The sequence below is a fragment of the Saccopteryx bilineata genome, chromosome 1 (assembly GCF_036850765.1).
Source record: "Saccopteryx bilineata isolate mSacBil1 chromosome 1, mSacBil1_pri_phased_curated, whole genome shotgun sequence".
Taxonomy (NCBI): domain Eukaryota; kingdom Metazoa; phylum Chordata; class Mammalia; order Chiroptera; family Emballonuridae; genus Saccopteryx; species Saccopteryx bilineata.
Genome location: NC_089490.1, coordinates 136,600,909 through 136,620,062, shown reverse-complemented (window position 1 = coordinate 136,620,062; position 19,154 = coordinate 136,600,909). Strand labels below are relative to the sequence as shown.

At 52.7% G+C, this 19,154-nt stretch overlaps 1 protein-coding gene across 4 annotated transcripts in view; it reads left to right on the top strand.

Moving 5' to 3' along the window:
• The window catches only part of SORBS3 (sorbin and SH3 domain containing 3), a 28,702-nt gene extending 11,964 nt beyond the window's left edge, over window positions 1-16,738 (top strand). For all 4 annotated transcript variants that reach the window (XM_066267664.1, XM_066267647.1, XM_066267655.1 and 1 more), the window contains exons 8-21: window positions 1,629-1,719; window positions 1,941-2,027; window positions 2,126-2,179; window positions 3,499-3,585; window positions 4,084-4,130; window positions 4,515-4,654; window positions 4,846-4,898; window positions 5,003-5,049; window positions 5,209-5,323; window positions 9,799-9,924; window positions 12,297-12,608; window positions 13,534-13,637; window positions 14,196-14,302; window positions 15,889-16,738. In XM_066267664.1, coding sequence (XP_066123761.1) covers window positions 1,629-1,719; window positions 1,941-2,027; window positions 2,126-2,179; window positions 3,499-3,585; window positions 4,084-4,130; window positions 4,515-4,654; window positions 4,846-4,898; window positions 5,003-5,049; window positions 5,209-5,323; window positions 9,799-9,924; window positions 12,297-12,608; window positions 13,534-13,637; window positions 14,196-14,302; window positions 15,889-15,950 — 1,432 coding nt within the window. In that variant the 3' untranslated portion in view covers window positions 15,951-16,738. The remainder of the gene's footprint in view (window positions 1-1,628; window positions 1,720-1,940; window positions 2,028-2,125; window positions 2,180-3,498; window positions 3,586-4,083; window positions 4,131-4,514; window positions 4,655-4,845; window positions 4,899-5,002; window positions 5,050-5,208; window positions 5,324-9,798; window positions 9,925-12,296; window positions 12,609-13,533; window positions 13,638-14,195; window positions 14,303-15,888) is intronic.
• Window positions 16,739-19,154: the final 2,416 nt, after the last annotated feature.

The window sequence follows — 19,154 nt, the reverse complement described above, 5'->3', positions numbered from 1 at the left end:
CAAATAAGATAGAGGCTGAGAAACTCAAGATCTAGACCAGGGGTCCCCAAACTTTTTATACAGGGGGCCAGTTCACTGTCCCTCAGACCATTGGAAGTCTGGACTATAAAAAAAACTATGAACAAATCCCTATGCACACTGCACATATCTTATTTTAAAGTAAAAAAACAAAATGGGAACAAATACACTATTTAAAATAAAGAACAAGTAAATTTAAATCAACAAACTGACCAGTATTTCAATGGGAACTATGGGCCTGCTTTTGGCTAATGAGATGGTCAATGTCCGGTTCCATATTTGTCACTGCTAGCCGTTACAAGTGATATGACGTGCTTCCAGGGCCTTGAGTTGTGTGTCCCGCGTCACCGGAAGTAGTACTGTGTGTGAGTGACGCCGCACTTTGTGGCCTCTGCATCCTGTGCTCGTCTCACTGACCACCAATGAAAGAGGTGCCCCTTCTGGAAGTGCAGCGGGGGCCGAATAAATGGCCTCAGGGGGCCGCATGCGGCCCATGGGGCCATAGTTTGGGGACCCCTGATCTAGACTCAGAGTTCTGGGCTCAAGCTGTTGTGCTGCCGCTAGCCATGTGACCCTGGGCAACTTAACCAGTACAAACCTCAGTATCCCCATCTGTTAGTGGGGATCATAGGGCATTTGTGAAGATTAAATTAAGGCTTAGAGCAAGTCTCCACAAACATTATTAATATAAAGGTTTAATTATGACTAGAGTTTTCTTAAATTAGGAATGACATATTCGATTCTCATTATCACTATTATTACCAATATTATTTTGAAAAAAGAGAATAGAGTTGTGATAACAGCCAACAAATCCTGACCCTCCGGTCAAACATTCCATAATTGATAAGCTTGGTACAATCATTCCACTTAATTGAAAACATTCAAATTCAACAGAGGCTGGAATACTTAAGCCAGCCAAGGACGGAATCCTAGAGGGAGACTACGGCAGATGTAACACTGCAGAGCCTGGAATGTGGCGGGAGTGGTCTCCAGATGAAGTCACTGAGTTCAGCATCCTCAGACAACTGAGGCCCAGGGCTCTGAAATAACTTGCCCAGGGCCCCATGGTCAAGGCTGCAGGCTCTCTCCCTGCCCTGGGTTTTCTCCGACTTAGATGTAGCCCCACACCCTTGGGCATGGGTAGAAGACTCCGTGGTGTGGCAGCCAGAAAAATCAGCTTCGTTGAATGAGCACAGACATACATAGCCACAATCCTGGGGCCAGACTGAACACCAATGCAGGCTGTTCCCCAAGACCAGCAGGAAAGGGACTGGCTTCCCTGGGAGCAGTCATTCCAGGCCTTCTCAGGGGCATCTCAGGCATGTCCCCTCACATAAGTGTCACCACACCCTGGTGCAGGGACTCATTCTCACATTACAGGTATTGAATCTGAGGCACTGAAACTTCAGTAACTTGCCAAAAGGTAGCACAGCTAAGTGGTAGAGCTGAGATTTGAATTCAGAGCTCCTAACTTTCCGCTATTTAACACTGCTCTGCGGCCTGGAGCAGGACAGGATGATGGTGCAGCTCCCTCTATGGGGGCTGTGTTCTCACTTATGCCTCAGTTTCCCCAAAAAGGAAATTGAAGAGATGTCCTTCCCCTCCTCTAGAAGAAACTGGGATCTCTCTGAAGAATTTCTTAGAAGCTCCTTCAACTGTAACCCTGGAGCATCCTCCTCCCAGCCCCAGACTGCAAATCAGGTAACCTACCCAGCACCCCCCACACTGTCTCCAATGCCTTCTTGGCCAAGTCCCTCTGTGGAAAGAGCACAGAAACGCCCTGTCAGTTGAGGCCTGCAGCTAGGTGAACCCAGCATCCTCAGGAGGGGACCGGTGGCCATAGGGGTGGGGCCGTGGCCGGAAAGCCTGCTCATGTCCTAGTACCCCTCTACTTAAGCTGATGGCTACCCACCTCTACACAGGTGCCAAAACGCCGAGAGAAAGTGGAGAATGTCTGGCCAGAAGAGTCGTGGAACCAGTTTCTACAAGAGCTAGAGACGGGGCAGAAGGTGACGCGGGCCCAGTCCTCTGGGAGTGCGTGCACCTCTTGGCTAGTGCATTTTGGCAAGCGAGCCCACTCTCTCTGACTCACCCTTCTTGCCCTTAGCCCAAGAAACCTCTGGTGGACGACCCTGTTGAGAAGCCCTTCCAGCCCATTGAGGTGAGTGCTGCAGGGAAGGTGGGGGGAGGGAAGACAGCAGTATTGGGGGACCGAGGAGAGAGGTTCTGGGTGACGTTGGCCCCAGTGACTGTGAGCAGAGAATGCAGGTCCCAGAGTGCTGGCCCTCTCCAGTCCTACACAGGTTGCTTCTGTGACCCCATCACCCACCGTAGTGTCTGATACACAGTAGGCACTCAAGCGAGTTGAATAACTTTGTGTGTTGACCAAAGCAGGAGCAGAGAAACAGTGGTCAGTATGAACTGGAATTGTCAGGAAGTATTCTTAGAGGTGGAGATGGGCTCTAAAGAAGTGGGAGGGTGTGGCTAGGCAGAGAGAGGGTGCTCAGGATGGAGGAGGTGCAGAGGCAAAGTCTGGGCGGCAGGATGGGTGGTGGAGGGAAAGCAGGTTGGGCACAGTGAAGCCAGGCTGTGGAAGGCCATAGACCAGGGGTCGGGAACCTATGGCTCGCGAGCCAGATGTGGCTGTTTTTATGGCTGTATCTGGCTTGCAGACAAATCTTTAATTAAAAAAATAATAACGTTAAAAATATAAAACAATCAATGAACAACTAAGGTGTTGCACCGCACAATGAAAAACTAATGATTGATGCTTTTCATCTCTCTCCGTTCCTGTCTGTCTGTCCCTGTCTATCCCTCTCTCTGACTCACTCACTGTCTTTGTAAAAAATAAGTAAATAAATAAAAATTAAAAAAATAAAAATTAAAAAAAAAAATAAATAAAACATTCTCATGTATTACAATCCATTCATTTCCTACCGCTCATGTTCATGGTTGTGGATGGCTGGAGCCAATCACAGCTGTCCTCCAGGACACCAAATTTTTATTGGATAATGCGTAACATACACGGGTCATTGTATGGCTCTCATGGAATTACATTTTAAAATATGTGGCGTTCATGGCTCTCTCAGCCAAAAAGGTTCTCGACCCCTGCCCTAGACAACTTGATCGGAGAGGAAATGCAGGGCTCTGCAGGCTCTTGAACAGTGAAGTTATGTGACAAAAATGACACTGAGGCACTATCAAGAAGTCCTAAGGGACTAGCATGGGAGTACCAGACTGCTGATCAGGTCAGGAGGGAAAGGCCAGTAAGAGACTGCCCTCCTGACACCCTGACACACCTCCCCGCAGGCAGCTGGCAGGAGCCTGCCCTTCACTAATGCAGGAGCGCGCCATACTTTGTCCGGCTGCCCACTGGGCTTCTCACATCTGACCTTTGACTAGCGCCCCCAACCGTGCACTGCTTTCCCTCTTCCTCCCCCTCTTCCCCACTGCCCACTCTCTCCCCACCACCTGCCCCAGGTCCTGCTGGAGAGAGAGCTGGCCAAGCTGAGCGCTGAGCTGGACAAGGATCTGCGGGCTATTGAAATCCGGCAGCTATCCCCCAAGGTATCGACCTCCCAGTCCCCTCCTGTGAGACTCCGGGCCCTGGAGGCCGCAGCAGCAGGGCTGGGCCGAGGGGGGCAGACCAGAGAGGTCCCTCCGGTGGCGCTCGGAGCGACCTTGGGTAGATTTCACCCATGTTTGCGCGCTCCTCTAAGGCTGGGCGTGGACTTTTCCGAGTGACTCCTAAGAACCCTTCCAGGTCGACCTCACGTCAGCCTGACGTGGGTTGCTGAGTTCCCCGCCGTGTCCCCGGACCTTCTTCCGCACTGTCTCCCCACCCCCGCCCTCGGTCCCCCCACTCCCGCCCTTGGTCACCCCTCTCCTCTGCTCCCCACCCCCGGCTCCTGGGCCCCTCCCGGTCCCTGCCTGCCTCGACTCGGACCCGCCCCGCCCACCCTTCCTCCCTCCAAGCTGCCAACTTTTCCGGAGGCGGCAGACTGAGCTGCTGCGGGTCCAGTCCGGCGCTGACCGCTGCTGTCTCCGCTGCCGTCTCCCCCACAGTGTTCCCAGGCGCCCCGACGGCCCCAGGAGCCACGGTCCCCTACGCGGTGAGTTGCAGGCGCGTGCGGAGCACGGCTGGAGGGGACGTGGCTGGATAGGGGACGTGGCCCGGGGAGGGATGTGGCGTGTGTGTGTGGGGGTATCCGTGGAGGAAGGCATGTAGCCAGTGGGGACGGGGCACTGCTTGCTGCAAGGGGGCCGTTCCCAGCCCCCAAATGGAAGCTGTCCTCAGCCAAGGACCGGGAGCCTCGGCTCGCACTTCCTAGCGCACCCCCACCCCTGCCGGCCACACCCGTTCCCGGCCCACTGCTTAGGAAGTAGGACGTCCTGTGGCGAGCCTGGGGGACGCTTGGGAAGGAGGCAGCTGAAGATGTGGGTGAGCCTGGTAGGACATGAAGCCAACAAGTGGCTCACTTGCTGTGTCCCCGCAGCCCGGCCTCCGCCTGGAGCCCCAGCTTCCCGAATGCACTCTACCGAGGTGCCTCCCGGCCCCTGAGCCCCCACAGAATGGCGGATAGAGGAAGCCCCTTCCTAGGTCGCAGGGATTTCGTCTATCCTTCCTCCACCCGAGGTAAGGACCAGATCCTGCCCTTTATCTCACCCAGACGCCCACCACCACTCACCAGATCTGGTGTCACCAGGAGTGTGGTAGAAAGAGCACCCAGTCCCATTCTTCCACTGGTGCCTGTGAGGGGACAGTAATCCCACCCCAGCCCCACCCCCAGACATGACCTTCCTAACCAAGTTCATGCTTTTCCACAGACCCTAGTGCCTCTGAACGCAGGGTCAGCCCTGCTAGGAAGGAAGAAAAGAAGGTAAGGGGGTAGGAGCAGGGTAAGGGTCCGGTGCAGACTGGGGTGGGGCCTGGTGACTCCTTGACTGAACTGGTGACTCCCCTCTGTCCTCTCCCCCTGCACAGAGGAAGGCTGCCAGGCTCAAGTTTGACTTCCAAGCACAGTCCCCCAAGTAAGTGCCCTTCTCTCTCCTCTCCTGCCCCAGGGACTGGCTCTGCCCTCTGGGGGGGAGGAGAGGGCAGGGCTGAGATGGGGGTCCCCAAGGGTGGAGGGGACTCTGGGTGTGCCAGACAGGGTCTGATGGGAAGGATGTCCTTGCTCTGGCCTACAGGGAGCTGACCCTGAAGAAGGGTGACATTGTCTACATCCACAAGGAGGTGGACAAGAACTGGCTGGAGGGGGAGCATCATGGCAGGCTGGGCATCTTCCCTACTAATTACGTGGAGGTGAGCAGGAGCCAGCAGGAGCACGGGGGGGGGGGGGGCAGCTGGGTGCGCAGAGCCCTTACCCAGCCATTGCTTCTCTCCTGAGCTGGCTGCTGTATCTCACAGGTTCCCTGGGATGCGGAACTGTGCGCTCCAGGACGGGGGCCACATCTCAGCTTCATAACCTTGGCCCCGCAGCCTGGCCCAGTCTGTGCCTGTACTCAGGGAATCTTTGTTAAATGAGGGCTAAAGGTGGGACTCCCGGCCCTGTCAGTGCCCCAGACTCTCACCATGCAGAATCCATCTCTCTCAAGCTGTCTTTGGGACGAATCCTAATTACACCTGGCAAGAGTACAAAGTGTGTGATGTTTACAAATCACATACACTTGCATCATCTTCATGTGTATAGTTGACTTTGTGTGTGTGTGTGTGTGTGTGTGTGTGTGTGTGACAGAGACAGAGAGAGTCAGAGAGAGGGACAGATAGGGACAAACAGACAGGAAGGGAGAGAGATGAGAAGCATCAATTTTTATTTGCAGCACCTTAGTTGTTCATTGATTGCTTTCTCATATGTGCCTTGACCTGGGGTGGGGGGCTACAGCAGACTGAGTGACCCCTTGCTCAAGCCAGCTACCTTGGGCTCAAGCTGGTGAGTTTTGCTCAAACCAGATGAGCCCCTGCTCAAGCTGGTGAGCTTGGGGTTTTGAACCTGGGTCCTATGCATCCCAGTCCAACGCTCTATCCACTGTGCCACCACTTGGTCAGGCTACAGTTGACTTTTATTATTTTTTTATTTTATTTTATTTTATTTTTGTATTTTTCTGAAGCTAGAAACGGGGAGAGACAGTCAGACAGACTCCCACATGCGCCCGACTGGGATCCACCCGGCACGCCCACCAGGGGGCGACGCTCTGCCCACCAGGGGGCGATGCTCTGCCCCTCCGGGGTGTCGCTCTATTGCGACCAGAGCCACTCTAGTGCCTGGGGCAGAGGCCGAGGAGCCATCCCCAGCGCCCAGGCCATCTTTGCTCCAATGGAGCCTCAGCTGCAGGAGGGGAGAGAGAGACAGAGAGGAAGGAGAGGGGGAGGGGTGGAGAAGCAGATGGGCGCTTCTCCTGTGTGCCCTGGCCGGGAATCGAACCCGGGACTTCTGCACGCCAGGCCGACGCTCTACCACTGAGCCAACCGGCCAGGGCCTACAGCTGACTTTTAAACAATGCAAGGGTTAGGAGCACTTGACACCCGTCCCCTTCCCTGCACAGTTGAAAATCCATATGTAACTTTTTTCCTTTGTGGGGGAAGGGAGTGAGGTGAGAAGCATCAACTCATAGTTGCGGCACTTTAGTTGTTCATTGATTGCTTTCTCATCCATGCCTTGACCTGGGGGCCCCTCCAGCTGAGTCAGTGACCCCTTGCTCAAGCCAGTGACTTTGAGCTCAAGCCAGCAACCTTGGACTTCAAGCCAGTGACTTTTGGGTTCAAGCCAGTGACCATGAGATTATGTTGATGATCCCATGCTCAAGATCTCGTGCTCAAGCTGGTGAGCCTGTGCTCCAGGATGAGCCCATGCTGAAGGCGGAGACCTTGGGGGTTTTGAATCTGGGACCTCAGCACCCCAGGTCCATACTCTCTCTACTGTGCCACCACTGGTCAAGTCCATATGTAACTTTTGACTCCCCCAAAACTCAACTACTAATAGCTTACTATTGACCAGAAGCCTCACTGATAACAATAATTGATTAATACCTATTTTGTATGTTATATATAATATATAATGTATTCTTACAATGAAGTAAGCTAGAGAAAAAAACATTATTAAGAAAATCATAAGGAAGAGAAAATACATATTCATGACATAACCTTTTTCTTTTTCATTAAAATTTTTTCCATTGATTTGAGAGAGAGAAAGGGAGATAGAAAAGCATCAACTCGTTGTTCCACTTAGTTGTGCGCTCATTCATTGCTTCTCGTATGTGCTGGAGCTGGAGATTGAACCTGCCAACCTCCACGTGCTGGGAGGACACTTTATCCACTGAGGCACCCAGCCAGGGTGACAGAACCTTTTTCTTCATTTTTTCTTTTTGATATTTCTATGCTACATGGATCATATATGAGTTTTTTACAAATTGTCACGAATCTCCAAAAAATTTTCAATATATTTACTGAAAAAAATCTGTATATAAGTGGACCCACACAGTTCAAACCTATGTCATTCCAGAGTCACCTGAATTACCTGCTTTGTTTTCTCCTCATTAACTGGGGAAGTAATAGACCTGCCCATTTTACAGATAGGCTTGCGAAGGTTCAGAGACAAGTTAAGTAGACGATCCAGAATCTGAATCTAGATGTAAGTTCTGGATTTGATAGATATAGGACTACCAATTTTCTTTGCTATTTGAGTCTTTTAAGGAATTTCTTTTTCTTTCTTTCTTTTTTTTTTTTTGTATTTTTCTGAAGCTGGAAACGGGGAGAGACAGTCAGACAGACTCCCGCATGCGCCCGACCGGGATCCACCCGGCACGCCCACCAGGGGGTGACGCTCTGCCCACCAGGGGGCAATGCTCTGCCCCTCCAGGGCGTAGCTCTGCCGCGACCAGAGCCACTCTAGCGCCTGGGGCAGAGGCCAAGGAGCCATCCCCAGCGCCCAGGCCATCCCCGCTCCAATGGAGCCTTGGCTGTGGGAGGGGAAGAGAGAGACAGAGAGGAAGGAGAGGGGGGGTGGAGAAGCAAATGGGCGTTTCTCCTATGTGCCCTGGCCGGGAATCGAACCCGGGTCCCCCACACGCCAGGCCGACGCTCTACCGCTGAGCCAACCGGCCAGGGCCTTAAGGAATTTCAAGCTATCTAAATTATTAGTTAAGTTGCTCATAGTATTTCCTTATTATCCTTTTATTTTATTTTTTAAAGATTTTATTTGTTGATTTTACAGAGGGAGGAGAGGGTGGTGGTGGGGGGACAAGAAGTATCAACTCATAGTTGCTTCACATTAGCTATTCATGGGTTGCTTGTCATATGTGCCTTGACCAGGCACAACCAGGGTTTCCAACCAGTGACCTCAGTGTTTCAGTTCGATGCTCTATCAACTGTCCCCACAGGCCAGGCTTCTTATTACCCTTTTCATGTCAGTGATATCTATAGTGGTGTCCTTCCTTCCATTCCTGATATTGATAGTTTGTGTCTTCTCTGATTCTAGCTAGGGATTTTTTAAAATTAATTTTAATGGGGTGACATTGATAAATCAGGGTACATACGTTCAGAGAAAACATCTCTAGGTTATTATCGTCACCTTCTAACTGGTTTTCTTTAATTTAATTGATCTTTTATTTTTTATTTTTTTATTTTTTATTTTTTTTTGATCTTTTCAAAGAACCAACTTTTGATTTAATTGATTTTTCTCAGTCTTTCTTTTCCATATCATTGATTTTTGCCTCTTTACTGTTTCCTTCTGCTTACATTTGGTCTAATTTGCTCTTCTTTTTCTAGTTTGTTAAGGTGGTAATTTAGATGATTGATTTCAAACACTTTTCCCTAATATACTGCTCACAAAAATTAGGGGATATTTTGAAATGAGTATGAAGCAATAAAAAAAGAAGCATTTGATTTTTTTTATTAAACAAGAAAAGCAAATGACAAGTCAAAGAAAGTTGTTCAATTATGCAAATGAGATGCAAAACCAACTTGTATTTCATTGGTGAAGATGCACCATACAAAAGGCTGAAAGTATTGGAGTGTCTGGACGTTCCCTGATCCCCTAACTTTTGTGAGCACCTAAGGCCATAAATGTTCCTCTAAGCACTGCTTTAACTACATGCCACAGATTTTGATATTTTGTTTTCTTTTTTCGTTAAACTCAAACTATCTGCTCATTTTCTTTGTGACTTCCTCTTTGACCCGTGAGTTAGGTTGTTGTTTACTTCAGGCTGTTGATTTGACAGGCATCAGTAGGCCTCCCAGCTCTCAGAATGATCTCTGATCCTGAAATTTTGCAGAATATATGCAGTATTCCATGTCATCAGTCATTTATATCTTAGTCTGAAATAGTTTACTAGCATCTTGATTTTTATGAGTAGGGTAAAGCTAACAGCATGGAGATTCTGGCAACTGGTGGGATGGAGGGGAAGGAAGCGGGCACTTGGCTCTCAGCAGTGGGGAGTGTTAGAACCTCACTTTTAGAACAGGCCGCCGGATGTTCCCTGCTCCTTGGAACTTGCTTTCCTTCTGCCTCCAAGTGGAACTCTCACTGAACAGACTTCCATCTTTGCACTGCCGCTGCCCACTCCAGTAATTCCCACTCCACATAGCTCTAGTGGAAATTCTTCCTTCAGAGGTTTTCTGGGACTTACCTCAGGCTAGTGCCTGGCATCTGTCTCCTTCCTGGTCTGGGGACAGAGCTTACCCACACCCCCTTCTCTCTGTTGCCTCCCCCTCCCAGGAGCCCAGGTCTGTGACCAGTTGATGTCTAAGCCGAACCTTTCTCATGACTTTTCTTCCCGCAGGTGCTGCCTGCAGATGAGATCCCCAAGCCTCTCAAGCCCCCGACCTACCAGGTGCTGGAATATGGAGAAGCCGTGGCCCAGTACAATTTCAAGGGGGATCTGGAAGTGGAGCTGTCCTTCCGAAAGGTGTGGCCAGGCCGGGCAGGAGGTGGGCATGGGCAGGGGCTGGTGAATATGTACAAGCGGAATATGTACAGTACTTTTTTTTTTTTTCTAAAGTGAGAAGCAGGAAGGTAGAGAGACAGACTCCTGCTTGTGCCCAACCAGGATCCACCTGGCATGCCCACTAGAGGACAATGCTCTGCCCATCTGGGACGTTGCTCCATTGCAACCGGAGCCGTTTTAGCACCTGAGGCAGAGGCCGTGGAACCATCCTCAGTGCCCAGGCCAACTTTGCTCCAATGGAGCCTTGGCTGTGGGAGGGGAAGAGAGAGACAGAGAAGAAAGAGAGGGGGGAGGGTGGAGAAGCAGATAGACGCTTCTCCTGTGTGCCCTTGGCTGGGAATTGAACCCAGAACTCCCACACACTCAACTGATGAGCCAACTGGCCAGGGCTGTACAGTGCAACATTTAAAAAAAGATTCAGGTGTATCCATCTTCATCCATCATTCCCAATTTTTTTCTCAATCTCTTTGGATATGTTTCCCTTAATTTAGCCCATTTTTTAAAAGTCCAAAACTTCTAGAGTAGCTGTGCTTTTTTCAGTTCCAGTTGGTAGGTTTTGAGGATCTCAATCAGTGTTTTTAGAAGAATAAAATGGAAATATTAGAATGCTTTGCATGTAGAAAAGGTATTCTGTCAAATTTTTAGGCATTTATGTGTGTGTGTGTGTATGTGTGTGTATGTATGTATTGGGTTGTTACTACAATGCAAGTTTTACTATAGATTGTGTTCAAGAAAGCTTGAGCCTGGCCAGGTAGTAGTGCAGTGGATGGAGCATTGGACTGGGATGCAGAGGACCCAGGTTCGAATCCCCGAGGATGCTGGCTTGAATGCAGGCTCATCTGGCCTGAGTGCGGGCTCACTAGCTTGAGCGCGGTGTTGCTGGCTTGAGTGTGGGATCATAGACATGACCCCATGGTCACTGGCTTGAGCCCAGAGGTTGCTGGCTTGAAGGCCAGGGTCGCTGGCTTGAGCAAGGGGTCACTTGCTCTGCTGTAGCCTCACAGTCAAGGCACATATAAGAAAGCAATCAATGAACAACTAAGGAGCTGCAATGAAGAATTGATGCTTCTCATCTCTCTCCCTTCCTGCCTGTCTGTCCCTACCTGCCCCTCTCTCTGTGTGTCACAAAAAAAGAAAGAATGAATGAAAACTGTTGTCCTAGACAACAGGGAACTGGTCTCCTTTTGGTTGATTTTTGGGGCTGTGGTCACAGATGCCCATAGTGAATGTGCCCCAGAAGAGCTGGCTCCAGAGAAAGAAGGGGCAGGTGGTGGCTAGATGGAAAGAGGAGAGGGCTGAAGACCACCCTCCCAGGGCACCTCACCTGACCTTAGTCCCATGGGCTTGAGGAAGCACCAGCTGACAGAGAGTTTGTTAGCAGTGGTGACAGGACCACCCATGTGGAGGAGGGGAGGAGCCAGTCATGGCAGGGGTGGTTAATGCCAGTCCAGTGCCTCTGACCAACCTGCTGTTGATTTCCTTTGATCCTCATGGCAACAGCGTTGCTATCCTCATATCACATAAGAGGAAACCAAGGCTCAGAGAGGCAAAGTAACTTGCCCACTGCCACATAGGTTGAAAATTGGAGAGCCTGGTTTGGACCTGTGCTTTTATTTATTTATTATTATTATTTTTTCTGTATTTTTTCTGAAGCCAGAAACGGGGAGAGACAGTCAGACAGACTCCCGCATGCGCCCGACCGGGATCCACCTGGCACGCCCACCGGGGAGCGATGCTCTGCCCCTCCGGGGCATCGCTCTGTTGCGACCAGAGCCACTCTAGCGCCTGGGGCAGAGGCCAAGGAGCCATCCCCAGCGCCTGGGCCATCTTTGCTCCAGTGGAGCCTCGGCTGCGGGAGTGGAAGAGAGAGACAGAGAGGAAGGAGAGGGGGAGGGGTGGAGAAGCAGATGGGCGCTTCTCCTGTGTGCCCTGGCCGGGAATTGAACCCTGGACTTCTGCACGCCAGGCCGATGCTTTACCACTGAGCCAACCGGCCAGGGCCTTGAACCTGTGCTTTTAGCCATCAGGCTCCCCTGTCACTGGAACTCTGCAGAGAGAGAGCTTAAGAACTCAAAAGGTGGCACATGTAGGCTTCCCGCAGAGGAAGGGCTTGGTCCGAACCAGCGCCACGCACTGTGGGAGGAGCTCAGACTGCTGCTCACTCCAGGGGGCAGCCTGGGTTTGGCTCCTGACTCTTCCATCTCCTAGCAGTATGACCTTTGTATAAACTGCGGACCCCCTTTGAGCCTGCTCCCTGTGGGCACCCGTGCAGGCTCCCTTGGGTGCGTGGTGCCCAGGAAGGCCCTCAAAATACTGACTCCTTTCTCCCCCAGGGAGAGCGCATCTGCTTGATCCGAAAGGTGAACGAGAACTGGTATGAAGGGCGCATCTCGGGCACGGGGCGCCAGGGCATCTTCCCTGCCAGTTACGTGCAGGTGTGCCGTGAGCCCCGGGTCCGCGTCTGTGAAGAGGGTCCCCAGCTCCCTGCGTCTCCCTGCCTGACTGCTGCCCAGCTGGCCACCCACCACCCCAGCTCCCCGATAACACCACGCAGTCCCGCTGATCCCACCGACTGGGGGGACCGGGCCTCCCCCTGCCGCACTGGCTTTTCCTTCCCTACCCAGGAGCTTGGACTTCAGACCCAGGTAAGGGGACCTGTTTCAAGTGGAGAGCTGAGCCCTGCTCCCTGCCCCACCCCACCCTGTTCCTGTGTTGGGGCTGCACTCGGAAGCCTTCTCAGCCTGCCCTGGGGCAGCTGGCAGGGTGCGCCCCACCCTGTGGGCACTGCAGCACCCAGAGCTCTCAGGCTGGTTCTGCCCTTGAGCTGCATCCCGGAGGGGGGAGAATGGGGTAGCCAGCCAGCCCTAGGTGGGACCCCAACGCCAGTCCAGGTCTCCTGACCCTTCAGACTCCACTTTTGTGACTTCCTGTGTCAGCCTCTGGCATAGGTGGGGCCCAGAGTTCACCTGCCATGTGACTTGGGCACTTAGCTGTCTCTGGTTGTGGGTTTTCTCACCTGTACTATTCCTCACCTGCAGAATGGGGGTAATAATTCCCACTGCAGAGGGTAGGTGGGTGGGTTTGAAGCAGAAATTTACAGTTAAGGATAGTCATTGGTCCCGTCCTGACAGCCCACAAACAAGCCCTTTGCTCCTGTAGTCATCTCACTCAGCAAACCAGCATCCGCTGGCCCGGCCAGTGTGCGGGCCTCCTCCTGGCCCGCTTTGTTGCTTTGTCTGTGCTGGTTCAGAAGCCAGCCGCCTGCCCTACCTGTGAAGTGAAACTGTCCCAGGCCATACACCCCCCACCCCCGTGCTCTGGGGACGGAGAGGACCCAGGCCCCCCACACACACACACACCCGTGCTCTGGGGATGGAGAGGACCCAGGCCACCCCCCCCACCCCCCACCCCCGTGCTCTGGGGACGGAGAGGACCCAGGCCACCCCCACCCCTCCCCCCTGTGCTCTGGGGACAGAGAGGACCGGCTGAGCAGTGCGGGGAGATAGGAGCTCATTTCACTTCCAGTCTCTCATGCTGGCTGTGCTCACCTTCCCTCCTGTGGACCCCTAGAGTCTTGGCACCCCTGCATCTTCTCTGCCCCATCCTGGAGGCTCCAGCCGTCCCCTGGACCTGGGACCCACCTCCCCCCACACCACTCAGATACACTGGACCCCGTGAGTACCGTCTGGGGGTGCCGGCAGGCAGTGCTGAGCACACTGACCCCCATAGCTCAATAGCTCACCCCAGCTCCCCAGTGGATTTGGTAAACTCCTGATAGGTAGTGCTAGTTTTTGCTGTGCTTACAGGTGATGGAGTGGCAGGGGTAGGGGCCACTTGTCTGCAGTGCTCCTGACCTGTCCCTGTCAGCCCTGTAGCCTAAGAGCAAGCTTCCCACCCTCAGCCCCCAGCCTCAGACTCTCACTGGGTTTCCAGCCCTGAGGTCAGTGCACAGATGCGTGAAGTATGGGATCTGATCAAACAGAGGTCAAGGCACTGGGAGCTCTGAGGAGGCAGGATTTGGGTGGTCAGGGCTTGGCGGGCAGGGAGCAGGCCTGGGGACAAGTACACTGGATCCAGACAGCTGCCATTGCAGGGACTGGGCCAGGGCTATTGGGAGTATGGGGAAACCCTGGGAAATTCACAGGACATGGCAACACTTGGGTTAGACTCTTGGATCTGGTTTCAGGAAGGAGTGAGGGCTCTGGTGGTTGCTATGACAATGTCTCCTGCAGGTACCGGGCAGTGTACCAGTACAGGCCCCAGAATGAGGACGAGCTGGAGCTGCGGGAGGGGGATCGGGTGGATGTCATGCAGCAGTGTGACGATGGCTGGTTTGTGGGTACGTGGTCTGGGGGGCTTGTGGGGGGCAGGCTGGAAGCAGTAGCTCAGGGTCTGTGGGAGGATATTGGTTCAGCACAGATTCGTGGTCTGACCCGACACACACCTTCTGGCCTGGCTACCGAAGAGGCCTGGCTCTGGATGCTTCCCCAGGACCAGCACTTATGTTGTTGCCTTCATATCTCAACAAGGGATGAGGCCCAGGGTCATTGATTAAGTCAGTGCAGACTTGGACCAAATCTCACACATGTGTATCCGCCACCCCCAGCCCGAGCTAGCAGAACTCCTCCCAATCTTCCTCCACCAAAAGGAGAGACAGATCCCAGCACTCCAGGCTGGCCCAAGGGCAGCTCAGGCAAAGGACTAGAGCAGGAAGGCTCAGGCTCGCCTTGGCTTGGTTCAAGGTGACCAACCCAGATTTCACACAGCCTGTTTCCCCACAGTAGTCAGGCCCTGTCCAGGCCTCAGCTTCTGAGGCTGGGGCTGCCCTCAGAGATGTGAGCAGCCAGAAGTGCCTGTGTAGTGGGCTGCAGGGCCTGACATGTTGGAGGGGTGTGGGCAGGGCAGCCTCAGGGACAGTCCCTTGACCTGACAGCCCACCCCCTTCTCACCTGAATCCCTGCACCTTGCTGATGACCAGGCTTCAGACTCACCCGTGATTATGAAGTACTAACTTGTTAATGGTCCTTACCTTGGGACACATTCTCATTTTACTCTGTGTACTTCTGCTTTTGAATTTCTTTACAATTAAATAGTCTTGCAAATTATATAGACGAGAAGAAAAAGGACCACCTTTGTGGCAGAAGCCACACATGCTTTCAGAGGAAAGTTTAAGAAGGTTGCGTTGCTTAGTCACACTAGCACATGTTAAGTGCTCATACGTGGCTTATCATTGTGGACAGTGCAAGTCAGCGAAGGCTTTCTGGAGGAAGTGCGGAAGCTGGGCCTTGAAGGGTGGCAGAGCAGGAAAGGGAGGTCCTCGAGGCAGGGAAACAGGATCAGTTAGGCCTGGGTACAGGGTGGGCATGGGTTACTCATAAGGAAATCAGGATGCCAGCCTGCCAGGAAGGGAAAGCCCAGGACTTTCATTGCAGATTCCTGTATCTTCTAGCATTCCCCGCCCACCACCGCAGGTCACAGGTGTCTTTGGACCAGAGGCCTGAATTTTAGGCCCACCTCTAACCCTAAGAGCAGAGTGCTTTGGGGGAATTCACTTGGTCTCTCAGGCCTTATCTGTCCCATCTCTAAAATGAGGATATCATACTAGGCCAATGAGATTTAAGTTCTGTGATTCATCCTCCTGCTTCCTTGCTTTCCCGAGGAAGGGTGGGGTTACTCAGTGCTGTGTAGAAAGTTATCCGCAGTTGAGTGCTCAGATTGGTCATTGTTATTGAATTCAGCAAGTGTAGCTTTGCTTATCTGAGCTTTGGCCACTAGGTGGCAGGAGTGAGGAAAACGATTTCTTCTTCTTCCCTAGGACAGGGACTCTACCTGCAGTTCTGAGCACTTCCAGCAGGGGGAAGGGACACCATCATTCCTATTAAAAAAGAAATGTGGGGAATGATCTTTGTGTCTTTCTCCTTTCAGGTGTCTCCCGGAGGACCCAGAAATTTGGGACATTCCCTGGGAATTATGTAGCTCTGGTGTGAGAGGTCTCCCTGGCAACTCAGAGCCCAGCCAGTAGGGGTGGGAGCAGTAACACCTGTTGGAGGGAGAGGGGCCCTCCCCCTCTCCCCACGTCTTCCTCCCCAGGACCTGGCTGCTGGCATCTGCAGACGGCTCAGCAGTCTCTCCCTTGGAGCCCCTCAAAGCCCTCTGGACTGATTCCCACCCACAGCTCACAAGCATTCCTCTCACAGTCCTTTTATTGCCGTCTCTCCCCAAATATAGAGGTCTGCTTTGAAGTGGACACTGTTTCCAGGCCTTATTGAGACCAGACCCCCAAGTCAGCATCATCTCCCCCAACCTACCCCCCCCACTACCACCCTGTGGCAGTTTCCTCTGATAGGGACTGGCTCCCAGCTTCACCACCACTGGGTCCCTCTAAGCAAGATCAGCTCTCTAACCTCATTGAGACCAAAGGCCACCACCTGGAGTCCTCCCCCTTTCCCTCCTGCCTGCCTGCTGCCCCCTGTGCCTTCCTGCTTCCAGCTGGGCCTGGGAGTGAGGTGGGGGTGGAGGCACCTCTTTTTATCATTTGAGGCCTGGCAAGAGGTCTTGCCCGAAGGTCCCCTCTTCTCAAAGGCTGCCAAGCCCTGGGCCTGGGCTGTCCTTGTGTCCTGCTGCTGTCGAGCCCAGGAAAGATGGGCCTTGGAGAACTGGCCTGTGCCAGATGTTTTCCAGGAAGATTGATGTGTGTTGCCCTCCTGCCTCCCCAGCTCCGTCTAACCCCAAGTCACCTTTGCAAGAGAATGTAAAATAAATCTGGATACAGGGACCTTGCTTCATGCCTTTTTTTTTTTTTTGGTGGGAGGCTCCTCCTGTTTCCGATTATGGGCGTTCTTTCTTCAGTGGGCTGTGCTGGGAATCAGGTGGGATGTGTCTGTGTCTGTGTGTGCATGTAAGGGGAGGCTGGAAAAGCAGCATTATTATCTTGAAAGATCTCAGCCTGACCTGTGGTGGTGCAGTGGATAAAGCATTGACCTGGAATGCTGAGGTTGCTGGTTCAAAACCCTGGGCTTGCCTGGTCAAGGCACATATGGGAGTTGAAGCTTCCTGCTCCTCCTCCCCCCTCTCCTCCCTCTAAAAAAATGAATAAATAAATAAATAAAAAAGAAAGATCTCAGGCCTCAGGTCTTAAGGAGCATTGGGGTAGCCCCCAGTATTAGGCAGCTGTCTGACAGCAGAGCAGCGAGCAGTGCAGAGAGAGAAAGAGAGAGGGGGAGAGAGAGGGAGGGAACACTGACATCACAGGGACCAGGGTGAGGCTTGCCTGCAGGGAGAAGCCAGAGATGGGAGCTGAATGTGGCCTGTGTGCAGGCTGTTTTGGTTCTAGGACCACTGTGGGTTGCTGGACGGGATAACACATCTAACTGCTCTGTGCCTCATGTTGTCCTTTCATGCTCCATGTCATATCCATATTCCATGTCATATCCAACATCTGTGTGCTTGTGTACTTTCTTCTTAGGCTCCGGTGTTTGAGCCATTGACTGTGGGAAGCTGGCAGTGGTGGGCCGCAGCTAGCCAAAGTGATTTGTTGCCCAAGACTTCAGAGTCCCGGGGCGTGGAGGTTCCCATGGGGCGACAGTGGTGGTAGAGTCTGGGCTCAGCTGCTCTGCCAAGGAAGGGCAGCGTTATTTCCCAGCTGCACTGGGAGCTGAGCAGACGCCCACTATCTGCAGTGAGCATTTGACTCCGCTCCACAAGAGGAGAGAAGGCTGAGAAATTGTTGTTTGGGTCAGTCACATCCTTAGAAAATGCTGAAGTCAGGTCTGTGACTATTGCAACCTGTCTGCACAAAGTTGAACGAACAGGCATTCCTTGTCCCGAGTCCTCTGAAGAAGGAAGGTTACATACGAGGTCAAGAACTTTGGTAGAGTGGCCCCAGTCTGGACCTCTCTTACATTCCTTCTGGCAATCCTGTCTTCCAGGCCTGTTGCTTAAGGTGCCCCACCCCAGGTGGGTGGGGAGAGGTGGTGGAGGCCAGTGTAGTCCAGGCAGGTGGGTGAGGCCGTGAATGATAGGGCGGTGGCCTGGTCCTGGCTCTTCTTGAGCCTGTGTGGGGTTGGGCCCAGTGGTGGTGAGACAGCAGCTGGAAGAGCAAGACCTGTGTGCCGTCTTTCAGCCATTCTGGCCACCCCAGTCCTCACCACGGCCCGTCCTGTCCTATAGAAATGACCATTCTTTGGGAGCCTACTGGCTTGTTCCTGATCCCGGTCCCAGCTTCCTTGTATTCCCTGCCCTCATGGAAGATACCAGGGTGGATCCTGCCTTTCCTTGGGGCAGAAACCGATTCCACACCTTCTCTCTGATGCAGACCTGGAACGCTGGCCTAGGCCCCCAGGCTGCCCACCACAAGAGCCCTGATGGAGGATGACCACTTCTGTGTCTTGATCTGGCATGAGGGGGAGGGTAAAGGGGAGTCAGAGGCCTGAGGAGGGAGGGGAACCTGAGGGGCCAGAGCCAGAAAGGACCTTAGGCCAGCGGGGCTGCTTGTCCTATTGGAGAGGTGAGGTGCCTGAGACGCAGAGCTGCTTAGAGCAGAGCAGTACTCCCTCCTGTTCCCAGGGATCACGCCCTGCCAACTTTGTCTTTATCCTGAGTTTTGTGAATGCAGAGCCCACGGAGGAGAAGTTTTGCAGATGGCCTGACCAGGTGGTTGCACAGTGGATAGAGCATTGGACTGGGATGCGTAGGACCCAGGTTCGAAACCCTGAGGTTGCCGGCTTGAGCACAGGCTCATCTGGCTTGAGCATGGGCTCACCAGCTTGAGCGTGGGATCATAGATGTGTCCCCATGGTTGCTGGCTTGAGCCCAGGGTCACTGGCCTGAGTGTTTGACTCCGCTCCACAAGAGGAGAGAAGGCTGAGAAATTCAGTCTTTTGGGTCAGTCACATACTTAGAAAATGCTGAAGTCAGGTCTGTGACTGTTGCCACCTGTCTGCACAAAGTCAATCAGGCATTTGAGCAAGGGGTCACTCGCTCTGCTGTAGCCCCCTGGTCAAGGTACATATGAGAAAGTAATCAATGAACAACTAAGGAGCTGTAATGAAGAATTGATGCTTCTCTTCTTTCTCCCTTGCGGTTCCTCTCTCTGTCTCTGTCACAACAACAACAACAAAAAGAAACCCTGCAGATGAAACTAAATGTTTCAAGGGACTGTCCCAGGCAAAGTCAAGATCACCAAAAAGTGT